Source organism: Melozone crissalis, unplaced genomic scaffold, assembly GCF_028551555.1.
Source record: "Melozone crissalis strain CALT ecotype California unplaced genomic scaffold, PUWL_Pcris_2 ptg000107l_1, whole genome shotgun sequence".
Lineage (NCBI taxonomy): Eukaryota > Metazoa > Chordata > Aves > Passeriformes > Passerellidae > Melozone > Melozone crissalis.
In genome coordinates, this window is record NW_026535884.1 from 5141844 (window position 1) to 5154887 (window position 13044).

At 44.4% G+C, this 13044-nt stretch overlaps 1 protein-coding gene across 4 annotated transcripts in view; it reads left to right on the plus strand.

Annotated features, from left to right (window-relative positions):
• Window positions 1–12948, plus strand: part of CLSTN1 (calsyntenin 1) — a 28029-nt gene extending 15081 nt beyond the window's left edge. For 2 of the 4 annotated variants that reach the window (XM_054292162.1, XM_054292161.1), the window contains 15 exons: window positions 925–1133; window positions 1354–1503; window positions 1601–1786; window positions 2853–3101; window positions 3960–4081; window positions 4839–5001; window positions 6105–6155; window positions 7813–7970; window positions 8594–8742; window positions 9207–9433; window positions 9727–9897; window positions 10453–10598; window positions 11202–11337; window positions 11604–11788; window positions 12386–12948. In XM_054292162.1, the coding sequence (XP_054148137.1) occupies window positions 925–1133; window positions 1354–1503; window positions 1601–1786; window positions 2853–3101; window positions 3960–4081; window positions 4839–5001; window positions 6105–6155; window positions 7813–7970; window positions 8594–8742; window positions 9207–9433; window positions 9727–9897; window positions 10453–10598; window positions 11202–11337; window positions 11604–11788; window positions 12386–12580 (2497 nt within the window). In that variant the 3' untranslated portion in view covers window positions 12581–12948. The remainder of the gene's footprint in view (window positions 1–924; window positions 1134–1353; window positions 1504–1600; window positions 1787–2852; window positions 3102–3959; window positions 4082–4838; window positions 5002–6104; window positions 6156–7812; window positions 7971–8593; window positions 8743–9206; window positions 9434–9726; window positions 9898–10452; window positions 10599–11201; window positions 11338–11603; window positions 11789–12385) is intronic. The other 2 variants (XM_054292163.1, XM_054292164.1) reach the window with 1 other exon arrangement.
• The last annotated feature ends 96 nt before the right edge of the window (window positions 12949–13044 follow it).

The window sequence follows — 13044 nt, forward strand, 5'->3', positions numbered from 1 at the left end:
GACACTCTGGTGTAAGCATCTGCAGAGCATGTGGGAGATGAGCAGTTGTGTGAAGCAAAGAGAGAGGCATAAATAAGATGAGGAATAGAGTAGCAGAGGTCATCTTGGTGACAAACAAAACCTTGCTATTCTATAACTATGCAAGGGTTTGAGTTTTATTTGCAAATGACCAGTGATAGTAAACAAAACCTAGAACTCCACTGAATTATATAGCAATACATTGGAGAAACATCCACTGCTTTCCTAGTTAGGGCAGTTGAGTTTGCTGGGTGTATTAGTCAGTGGTTGCTTGTTTCTGAGAGCTGGAATGCTGAAGGATGGCTTCATGTGAAAAAGAAGCTGATTTGGGAGAATCTGTAATACCCCAAAAGCATTTCTTTGAACAGGAGAAAAGTAACAGTCATTCAGAACCAGGTGCAAATATTCGTATTAATCAAAACCCAAACCTTCACGTTCATGGAAGTAAGCGGACTGGAGGGGAAAAAAGACAAATGTAAAATGCAGATTTTTCCTTGTTTAAAGTACCCAGGAAACAGACCTTCAACACAGGTTTTCCTTTCTTATTCCTTGGTTTGACCTAGCTGTGTAATTCTTGCAACAGGAGCAGGATGTGCAGTCCCTGTGTGTGCCATTGCAGGGCCTCAGTTCCCATCCAGGTGATCCAGAGGGAGCTGCTGGATGCAGTGCTGGAGGAGCAGGGTGTGCAGGCCCTGTGTGTGCCATTGCAGGGCCACAGTTCCCATCCAGGTGATCCAGAGGGAGCTGCTGGATGCAGTGCCAGGAGCAGGGTGTGCAGGCCCTGGGAGCCCTGTGTGTGTCATTGCAGGGCCTCAGTTCCCATCCAGGTGATCCAGAGGGAGCTGCTGGATGCAGTGCCAGGAGCAGGGTGTGCAGGCCCTGGGAGCCCTGTGTGTGTCATTGCAGGGCCACAGTTCACATCCAGGTGAACGACGTGAACGAGTACGCCCCGGTGTTCAAGGAGAAGTCCTACAAGGCCACGGTCATCGAGGGCAAGAGGTATGACAACGTGCTCAAGGTGGAGGCCGTGGATGCAGATTGCTCCCCCCAGTTCAGCCAGATCTGCAGCTACGAGATTGTGACTCCAGATGTGCCCTTTGCCATCGACAAGGACGGTGAGACACGGAGCTGGGGTGGGCTGGCACTGGGCACCCACACAACAGGGGCACCTGGGCCTGGAGCCTGGCACTGAAAAGTCAAACGGTGCAGGGCAATGCACTTACAGATGAGTTTATTCAAGTCTGTATGAAGTACATAGATGGTACCTGGATGCATTGTATGCAGACCCTGAAGAATTGTCTTGAATGTCTGACAATTGTCTTTTTTCTGTGTCAGGTTATATAAAAAACACAGAAAAGTTGAGCTATGGTAAAGAACACCAGTATAAACTGACAGTAACAGCCTATGACTGTGGGAAGAAGAGAGCTGCTGAAGATGTGTTGGTTAAAATTAGTGTTAAGCCTACGTGCAAGCCTGGCTGGCAAGGTTAGTTTGCTGTCTTTCCTCTCTGCTTGTAGCATTTACTGGTACCTTCAGTAAACACCAGAGATCTTTAATATTGTTTCTTTGAATAAATATTCAGGTTGGAGCAAAAGAATAGAATACGAGCCTGGCACTGGTTCTTTGGCTCTGTTCCCTGGGATGCATTTGGAGACATGTGATGAGCCAATAACCTCAGTGGAAGCAACGGTGGAACTAGAAACCAACCATATTGGTAAAGGCTGTGATAGAGACACCTACTCTGAGAAATCCATCCACAGGCTTTGTGGTAAGAAGGCTTTTGTTAAAATAAAAGTGCTTACTAGTTTTACTTTGAATTTTATGTTAGACCAGAAATCAGTGAGTAGATCTTGTCTTCATTTGCACATAGTTTCCTTCAACTCATTTCCTCACTGGCAGCAAAAGGCATGAAATTGCCTGAAGGTGACTTCTACAATAATTCTCAAATGTGGTAAAGAATCTCTTTCTTTTGCCTCTCTGCTGTCTTACGTAGACTAATAATGTCCCTTGCATGAGATTCATATTGAAGAGCTGGAGGAATTTGTGTGGAAGGGTATAGCTGTTAAAACCTCTACTTTTCTCAGCATGATGGATGTAATGGCTGCAATCTGAGAAATACATGATGAAAAACTAGAGAAAACCAAGAAAAAAACATTTAACTTGGATCAGTTAAATTTGTACCGTGCTTGCCCTAGGAATAAATGCCCTTGGCATCCACTTACACTGCAGTTAAAGGTCTTACAAAAAGTCAGTGGAGTCCTTTGTAGCCATATGGAAGAATTGAGATTACAGGATAAATTATCACTCATGATTTATGCCTTCGGCTGCAGTTGAAAGTAATTGAAAGTCTGAGTAGCATGTACCAGAGACCCAGGCAATTGCTGAGCTGTTCCCTGATTGAGGTCAGTGTGACGTTAAGGGTACCTGCTGCTGACTGTGCTGGGGGCTGGGAGGGGGTGCTTGTGCACGCTCTTCAGCTGGATCACTTCTGCTCTCACAGTGTCCAGAGAAAGGCATCGTGCTCCTGGGGCTCAGGGACAAGTGGCATTAATGAAAGGCTTCCTGAGATAGAGGCAAAATCAGATTCTATAGCTGTGGAGGTTGAATTTGCTTATTATGAGATTAGTTGTCCACCCAGAAGTGAAATTTGTGGAAGTTACCATGATATTAGATGCCTTTAATTAGTGCCACACTATTTAGAAGGAGAATTGGGTGATGGCAGTGCATAATCCTGACAGTTGGTGCTGAGAAATTAGTGCTGAGATCAACAGTTGAATTTGAAACCGGTGGTGGTCTTTTAAATTTCTGTTTTGATTTGATCATTTGTGTTGTAGGTGCTGCCTCTGGCACAGCTGAGCTGCTGCCCCCTCCCAGCAGTGCTGCTAACTGGACTGTGGGGCTGCCCACGGATAATGGCCATGACAGCGACCAGGTCTTCGAGTTTAATGGCACCCAGGCTGTGAAGATTCCAGATGGTGTTGTCACAGTCAATCTCAAAGAGCCCTTCATGATTTCAGTGTGGATGAGGCACGGGCCCGGAACCAAGGAGAAAGAGACAATTCTGTGCAATGCAGACAAGACAGGTTTGTCAATACTTCAATTATAAACAGTCTTTGTGGTTGGTTGGTTTTTATGTGCTCTGGCAGCACATGTGACAGTGTTTTCTCTACCTTAAGGTTTTCTTGGAATTTATATGAGGTTGACTTTAAAAATCACTGTTGTGCTTATGTTTAGGCTCGGCCTTCGATTATGTAGCTTCAGATTGGGCAGACTTGTTTTTCTAATTCTATTTCAGTTTACATCATGCACTTCTTTTACTGTGGTAGATTACTTATTCTGGCACTGCAGCCTGGAGTTTGCATCTCCAAAGATAGCCTTGTTCTTGATGCTGCCTAAAAACATTAAGACACACATATCAGGTCTAGTGACAGCATTTGCTGCTATATCTTTATTTTCCTTAGGAGGATATAATTTCTCTTTCTCCAGAGATTAAGGTTTTTTTTTTTACTCTGTGCATAATTTCACTCTGCTTATGACACAGAAACAATAGTTTGGAAAATGCCATTAAGAGGAAGGAAATGTGATAACCCTGCTTCCATAATTGCTATTTGTATCAAAAAAAAGCTCTTCTGTTTGCAAGTAGAGCTCTTTTTCTGCTGCTGACAGGTTTATCTCTGGCTCTTCAGTGCTGTGCCTTGCTTTAGGATGGGTTGGGATAGAGACTTCTCTGTCTGTCCTGCAGCCTCATGGGTTCTTCAAGAGTGTTTGCCCTCACTACTGCTGCAGATGTTTTACATTCCTCTTACCCTGCCTGATTTACTTCTGCATCGATTACTGCCTGCCAGTGCCTTTGGTATTGGAGTGTGAGGTTGCAGAGCAGGTGCATTTTGTTGGTGAGGTTTTAGTGCAGGAAATAACGCTGTTGACTGAACTGCCTGCAGATATGAACCGGCACCACTACGCCCTGTACGTGCACAACTGCCGCCTGGTGTTCCTGTTCCGCCAGGACCCCTCCCAGGGAAAGTCCTACCAGCCTGCTGAGTTCCACTGGAAGCTCAATCAGGTGAGCCTGGGAGCTCGTGGGTACAGTGCCAGGGTGAAAGCCAGCAGCCGCTAACAGCCCTGGCAGTGTCCTTAGTGATAAATGCTTCCTGCCCCTCCAAACTCCTGTTCTGCAGAACCCAGCAGTGCTTGTTTCACTTGTGATTGAGTGGCAGGCTCAGCTTCAGCTTTTCATCTTGAATATAAAGTGGAATGTGTAGTGTCAGTCTTAGAGCTGTGACACTAGATGTGACTTAGAGCTTGTCTTCACTAGATGCACTCTTAGGTGGAGTGCATGAGAAAACAGGAGGTATTTATTCCAGGTTGATCATAGCATTCAAGCACTTCTGAGCATGTGACATTTTCTCAGCCCCCTGGATCTGTGATAAATAGTCCTGTCTTTTTAACAGTTCCTCTCAGCAAATACCTGTCCTTTGTCAAGTAAGGTTGCCTTATAACAGCGTTTCAGGATGTGCATGCATGTAGAAATGTATTTTTTGATTGGAATAGGCTGTTATTTAATATAAAAATTAAAGGAAAGGAAGTATATGCAGCTTCCTGTATTGGCAGCAGAATAAAGAAACTTCTTATTAATGTTTGGCAGTCAGTTTGCTTTTCAGATGTGTGCCATGTGTGTGAAAGATCAACTGTGTCTGTACAGGCTTGTGTTGTAGGTCGTTGGTACATCTGCATGTATGTTTATGTAAAACATGGGACCAGCTCAGTTACTGAACTGCAATGGGGAAAAAATGACAGAATTTTTAAAACTCTCTGTTCAGGTGTGTGACAAAGAGTGGCACCACTACGTGGTCAACGTTGAATTTCCTGCAGTGTCTCTGTACGTGGATGGGGTTTCCTATGATCCCTTCCCAGTCACTGAGGATTACCCACTCCACCCTTCCAAGATAGAAACACAGCTGGTGGTTGGAGCATGCTGGCAAGGTAAATACTGACAATTGTTAATACTTCTAATTAACTTTTTCTAATGAAATCTCTGTGGTTATCTAGAGGTACCCATCAGGTCTTTTTAGTGCATGAAATGTAACATGTTTTGCCTCTTGCAGATGGATTTTGCTCCAAGCTGGTATCACATATTTCCTCTGAGTAATTTTTTCCATGAGTGTTTGTTTGTTTTCTCGTTGGCCACAGGTGTGAAATACAAGGCTGCTCACCAGCCTGTATTCCATCAACATGATTTTTGTGGTGGCCGTGGGGAATACTGTTAGCTTATTTTTAATAGTAGTTGTAACAATGCCTCATGTACTTCAGATTACCAAGCAGATCACTTCATTTCAAGTAGGTTGAAAAGCATCTTGTAGGAAAAGTCTTCTCATCAATGGAGGCCTGTCCAGCAGACAGCTCTGCAGAGCAACACAACAGTGCTGTCTCTTGAGTATTTTACCATTTCTGCTTACAAAAATAGACATCCGCTTTATTGTCTGCTCTATTTAGGCTGCACTAAGTTGTGTATGCAGCTTGTCTCCAAGGAGCAGAAGATTTTATCCTTCTAAAGAAGTTCTTGGAACATTTCTTTTAAAAAATTAAATGCCGATTTTCATTTTTTGGTGCTTCCATTTGATAAATTGACTGCTCGATGCATGTGATTCTATTATTGATTAAGAAATCTGTGTTGATAATGGCTTCTTTTGATTACCTTTCAATACCTTTTGGTGATTCACGGTATTAGTCTGGATCTTGCATTAATTTCCCCTCATATGGAGCCAGTTGTTAGAGTTGTGTTGTCTTACTAAAGACAAAGGTTTGTGTGAGGTTTCCTCTCCTGGTTCTGCAGCTCTTGCTGCTGCTTGTGTGTGGGGCTCTTTGGGCTGTGGTGCCATGACTGTTCTTGTACCAGCACAGTGATGTCTTCCCCTGCACTGCAGCTCTTTGTTTCCAAGAACTCATAATCCTTGAGGAGCTGGGTTCAATACAAGCAAGCTTTGGGGGATGTGCTGCTTTGTATTTTCTGGGATTTGAGAGTTTGCCAAATTGTAACTACTTGGTCCTTTCCCTATTGTCCCATTCTTTGTCTTGCTTTTCTACAGAATATACAGGAAGTGAAAATGACAATGAAACTGTGCCCGAGACCTCTGCAGGTTGCTGGAGTTTTTTTCCCTACTGTTTTATTTCATTTTTAAGCCAAGACATTGCTTCATCTCGCACACAGCATGAAATGCAGGCATTGCATTCGGGCCATTGACCTTCACATAATCCTCTCTAGGCTTGTGTCTTCATTGTGCTTCTATTTGCAGAGCATCATCAGCTGATTTCTGCTTAGTTTTGGGGTTTTTTTGTTTGTTTTGGGTATTTTTTTGGTTTCATCCACATGTACTTCCATGTACAAATCTGCAACAATTGTGATTGCAGTGAAGTGGTGAAAAAAGTTGCTGTAAATTATCAGCTATAATCTCTTTCATCCAGTTTTGTTAAAGCATAAACACACATCATCCTATATAAATGTATGTATTTATGCATGTAGAATGTGTCTTTATTATAGAATTTACTCAGTACATTGGGCAGCACCTCTGGAACTCAGGTACCTGTGCTCCTCTTCAGAACAAGACTGATCTCATATTTAGGTCAGGCTGCTCACAACCACAGACCTGTAATTTACAGGGGATACTCACAGATACTTATATAAAATTGCAATTGTGAATGGGCAGAAAAGCTTTGGCTACCAGGTATTTCAGATTTCCTACAGGGTTATTTCCTCATAACAGATTTTAGTGATAGTTCAGTGGGTTTTGTGTCTTGAGTTGGGATACCTAAAATTAGTGTGTATTTTTAAAAGTGAATTCAAGATGGGTACCCTCCTGTAAAGTTTAAGAATTGCTGGAATAGTCTGGATGTAACTGGCAAGAGGTTTCTAGCTGTGCATCACATTTTAATTTGGCAAGAAGGGAGCAGCATCCAGGGGCTCCAGAAGCTGAAGCTGTATGAAAATGGTGTAATTTGTAACAGGACATTTCACCACTGAATTTTAGAGTTGTACCAAAGATCTTTTATCACTTAGAACTACTAAATCAAGCTTAGACATCTTTCTAAAATCAGGTTGCTTAATAAGTAATGGGCTTGAAAATGCACATTTGCAGGTGGTGTTTTGTGGCCCCAGCATTTAGCAAGATGGACTAGCTGATCATGGTGACATCATCTTCAAAACCACTGAGGAATAAAGGCCTTGTTAGGTTGGCCTTATCAGACTTAGTTGAGTTACCTGGGTTTAAACTGCTCTCTTGAATCTGCAGAGAGAAGATGGCAGCTTTAGAGGGGGCAGGTGACTCTTGGACACCTCTCAGAATGAGCTGAATGACTTTAGAAAGCTCCTTTCTAGCCTTGGAGTGCAGGGAGAGCCTGCAGGGCTGGCTTAGGTGGAGATCCCTCAAGCTGGAGGGATGCTCTCCTGTGTCCCGAGTAGTAGGAGGTGTTACCCAGCAGGAAGGTTCAGGTTTCATGGCTCATCCCATTGTGTTTGATTTCTGAGCACCACCTCGCTGTTTGGGGCTTCTTGTGAGGTGTTTGTCATGGAGCAGGCAGTTCAAGGTGGCCACAGCTCTCTGAAGGCCACGTGCATGGTGAACTGTTCAATTCTTTCTTTGTGCCTGACATAATCACAAGGTTAACCCCCAGAATGGATGGAAACTAACCTGCATGTGTATGATGCTGTGTGTATCAGCTGGCATACCTGTTGTTTTACAAAAGAAAAGCAGAAAGAATGATGACAAGTGAAGGTTTTTCCTCCCTCGTGTTTTGAAGGTGGCGAACTGCGCATGGCTCAGTTTTTCCGAGGCAACCTGGCAGGGTTGATGATCCGTTCTGGTAAACTGGAGAACAAGAAGGTGATTGATTGCCTCTACACCTGCAAGGAGGGGCTGGATTTGCAGATGGCTGATGGTGTTGGCAAAGGTGTGAAGGTAAATTTGCATATAAACAAAGGGGAGCATGTATATTCCTTCCCTGATCAGAGTTACAAGTTTTACTGGCAGAGTTAACAGGGTGCCCCAGATATAACAAGCTCATCTCTTGTAGCATTCTGCATTAATATTACATAAAAGTAGGAAATTTTTCTTTTATAAACCTGGTCTTAAAAATGTAAGTTCTCTGCTGTCTTTTAAGTCTTGAAGAGAAACTCCATATTTGTAAGCCTCTGTTTTACCAGCTGTGCAGATTGTCTAATAAGAGATCTTTAACAAGCAACTTCATAAAATAAGATTACGTGGCTTTTTCAGTAGCAAGGTTGTGTGAACAGAGCTAAATTTATCTTATTTTTTAGCTGTCTCTCTTCTGTATTACTAGAGCCAGAACTATGATATGTGCTTAGATTTTTTCTTAAAGAGTGAAACACAAATACATGACACTGGGGTAAGGCAGTGAGTAGGGAGCTGAGACTGTGTGCCACAAGGCTGGGAAATAATGACCCTGTTGTTTTGAATATGGATGCAATTCTCCTGCATTTAGCAGTGCTGAGCTCCAGTTTGAATTGCAGATCATGTCACTCAGCTGGGTGTTCTCTTATGGTTTTCCTCCTTGTTTTCAGATCCACATGAACCCGAGCCAGTCAACGCTGACCATAGAAGGGGATGACATTGACAGAGTGGACAAGGCCATGCAGCACATTTCCTACCTGAACTCCCGCCAGTTCCCAACCCCTGGCATCCGCAGGCTGAAGATCACCAGCACTGTCAGGTGTGTCCTGGTGCTGAGCTGGAGCATCCCTGTGTGGGGCTGCTGTTCATGGGCTTCTCTTGGGAGAAACAAAGGAGTCCTGGGCTGTGTGACCATCCCACACTGCAGTACAGCAAATGTTATCCACAGTGCTCTGCTCTCTGCCTGAGAATGGAGTAGGGAGTGTGTAAGGTGGGGAGGAAAGTACTGCCAGAGTGCTGGGAGTGTCTCCAGTCTCACAGCTTCATTAAAGGGGTTACCTGTGGCTCTAGTCAAAGCACAGAAATGAGGCCAAATGGTAACTGTAAGTAAAAATTAATTGTGAGATTGCTCCCTTGGTGGCTACTTTCCAGGGCAGTGATGAATTTATCTAAGACTCCTGGGTCTGAGACAGCTTTTCAAAAATTTATAAAGCAATTACTCTGTGTAATTGTGCTTGCCTCGGAACCAATCACCTTGACTGCAGAACTGCTTCTGTCTCTCAGGTGTTTCAACGAAGAGGCCTGTGTGTCCATTCCCTCTGTGGAGGGCTATGTCATGGTCCTGCAGCCAGAGGAGCCAAAAATCAGCCTGAGTGGCATCAACCACTTTGCCCGCTCTGCCTCCGAGTTCGAGAGCTCCGAGGGCGTGTCCCTGTTCCCGGAGCTGCGCATCATCAGCACCATCACCCGGGAGGTGGAGCCCGAGGGGGACGGCGATGAGGATCCTACAGGTGACTGTCCCACCCTCGCCTCGGGCAGGATCTTCCTCCTGCAGAGAGCTATGGCTTTAATACACAATCCATAAGGGGAAAAAGGTGTAGATCCTCTGGTCTGGGCTAACAAAAACTTACCTGGAAATGATAATAAGTCCAGGCCATTATCCTCATGTAAATATCCCTTGTTTATATTTTGTGTTTTATTTTTTAAATCATTATTTTGTGAATACTTGTTCTCCTCGGGCCTAGATTTTAATATTTTTTCCGGTGTTTCTGCTTAAATCTTTGACTTTTTCTCTGATGTTTAGTTCAAGAGTCTTTGGTATCTGAAGAGATCATGCACAACCTGGATATGTGTGAGGTGACGGTGCTGGGAGAGGAACTGAATCAGGAGCAAGAGAGCCTGGAGATTGACATGACACGATTGCAGCAGAAAGGCATTGAGATGAGCAGTTCCAACCTGGGCATGATAATCACAGGTGGGGGTTCCTGCTGCTGCTCTTGGGAGGGAATGAGGGGACTGACACAGGGAGCAGTTCTAGAGAGGTGGTTTGTAACACCTTACTCCAAATACTTCATTTCTTTTAGAGTTCCAAGCACAGCAATTCTGTGGAAAGCTGTGATTCTAGAAAATACAGCCTTCTAGAACTATCCTTCTGTTCTTTACTCTGTTCCAAATAGCCTGTCACCTCTGGGCTGTGGAACTGCAGTTAGATTTTGCCCCAGAAAAGGCTTGTTCCTTCCATGGGTACTCCAGTGTCTAGGAGCACGCATCATTCTTTTCTGTTAGGTTAAAATATTCCATAGAAAAGCTCCCAGAATCCCTTCCAAGACTCTCTGGGTTTAGGATTTTTACCACAAAACCAACCCACAGGATTTCAGTGGAGCCACACGTGTGTGTCACTTCTGTTACCCTTTCTGTATCCTTAAACATCTGTTGGCCAAGCGGCCTCAGGTGAAGCCATGGAGTCCTATTTGTCTGGGCTCTGAGGCGGTGCCGTGGCAGAGCTGTAGCAGTGTCTGTCTGTCCCCAGGGGTGGACACCATGGCCAACTACGAGGAGGTTCTGCACCTGCTCCGCTACAGGAACTGGCGCACGGCGTCCCTGTTCGACAGGAAGTTCAAGCTGCTCTGCTCGGAGCTCAACGGGCGCTACGTCAGCAACGAGTTCCAGGTGGAGGTGGGTCCCTGCCCGGGCCTGGGGCCTGCAGCCTGCAGATGTGTCCCTCAGCCGAGAGACAGTCCACCAGTTATTGATTTAGGTTTTGTCCTGTAAATCGGTATTGGGAAATGTGAGCATTTCAGGCAGTGTTTTTTATATATGGTGATTTTAGTCCTGTGGTTCAGCTTGAAATAAAATTGTTGTTTGTAGAAAAAGTAGTGTGGCTAATGGAGGTGTGAAGGTGGAGAGGTTGCTCTGAGAACACAGATTATTAATTTAGCAAATGGAGTGAGAGTGGTGCTACCCAGAGAGCTGAGTGGCCTTTATGTGTCACTTCAGGGATGCCACAGAGGGACGTGCTGGGCCCTTCACTGTTTTGCTTGTGATGTGTAAATTTCTGATACTAAGGGATTATGTTAAAGCACAGAGAGGCTAAAATTGCATTTTCTCTGCAGCAGGCTACAGGTTAATTATTATTTAGTATGCTTACATCAAGTAGATGGAAGTACAGCAGAAAATGGCATTAAAGGCACTAAAATTTAATTTTTTTCTCTTTATTTGTATCTTTACAGAATGATACTATTGGGTTTCTGGAGTTTAACATTTTCTGTTTATCTCCAGGTGAATGTTATCCACACAGCCAGCCCAGTGGAACATGCCAATCACATTGCTGCACAGCCACAGTTCATTCACCCAGTGCATCATTCCTTTGTTGATCTCTCTGGTCACAACTTGGCAAACCCTCATCCCTTCTCAGGTCAGGATTCTCAGCCATTGAAGTTGAGCTGGTTTTTTATCTTTCAAATTGATATAATTATATTTAAGGAAATGAAGCCTCGTTCTTACTTTCCTACTGACCTTTTAAGTGGCTGTAGACAAACTGCCTTTGTGTAAAATATATGAAAAATAATAATACACATGAAATACTTGTGTAAAGCCATTTCCCCTGGCAGGTGATGGGAGGGGAGGGGTTGTCAGCACAGTGTGAGAGTGCTGTTAGCAGTGTTGTGTTTCTGGCTGCAGTTGTGCCCAGCACAGCCACGGTGGTGATCGTGGTGTGTGTGAGCTTCCTGGTGTTCATGATCATCCTGGGCGTGTTCCGGATCCGCGCCGCGCACCAGAGAACCATGCGGGACCAGGACACGGGCAAGGAGAACGAGATGGACTGGGACGACTCTGCCCTCACCATCACTGTCAACCCCATGGAGGTAACCCTGGGCACCTGCTGGCATTACTGCCCCTGGGCACGGGGGGGAGAGCACAGGCCTGAGACATTAGCTGGGAATTTAGAACAAATGTGCCAAATGCCAAGGATCTCGCAGGAGTTAGTGTTTCATGCTGGAGGATGGGATTTTACAGGCCAATGTCCAGCACTAGTGTTCATCATGTGCTCAGAGCCTTAAACACAGCCTGTGTTTGCAGGAATTTATTGTCAGAACATCTGTGTTTGTGATGTTTCCTTCTCCTGTGGCTGACATCTGAATTTTTAGAAAATTGGGAGCAAGAAAGATGTGTGACCTTCATGCTCTGTGTCCTATTGTAAGATCATTTTCCAGTAGAATTTGCAGTACTGGATCACCCTTCAGAGCCAATTTGTGTAGAGTGCCAGGATGTGCCAGGATTGTCACAGAACTCTTTTACAATGTGCTGCTTCCTTTGTCTTTTCTGGTTTCTGCCTAATTCCTACTGAGCTGCTAAATCCAGCAAGGAATCTGCAATGGCTCCTCCTCAATATAATGCCTTGAATAAAGAACAAAAATAATTTTAGCCAGTATGGTAATGACAGCTAATTTTTGTCTGAACAGACGTACGAGGATCAACACAGCAGTGAAGAGGAGGAGGAAGAGGAGGAAGAAGAAAGTGAAGATGGAGAAGAAGATGACATCACTAGTGCAGAGTCTGAAAGCAGTGAGGAGGAAGAGGGAGAGCAGGAGGAGGACCAACAGAATGTTAACAGACAGCAGCAGCTGGAATGGGATGACTCTACCCTCAGTTATTGATTCTAGCTGCTCCCTTTGTCTTCATGTTCCCGCTCTAGAAGACTCCACTGTAACACACTCCATTGGTACCAAGGATTCATGGTGTTTGAAACAAAAAAATTCATTCTGGCCAGTAGATTGAACCCCCACACAGCCGTGTTTGTGTTCTGTCAGCTAGTTCCTGATGTGTAGGGTTGTAGTTAGCACCTCCTTCCTTCAGCCATGCCTCAGTGACTGGATTTTTTTTACGCTCTGTGAGGAACCACCTTGCACTTTTTTCTTCATGTCATCTCAGCTAAGTGACTCTACAGCTCTGTAGCCATTGCACATGAATTTCTGAACTGTCTTTTTTTGCTCAGTGAAACAAACTTGGCTTTGTTCCTTTTTCTCTTTCTAAAAGATGCAAAGATTGCTTGTTGACAAAGGGTAAAGCTGCTCATTTCAGCCTGTTGATTTCTTTTAATTTTTTTCCCCCGAATTAGTGC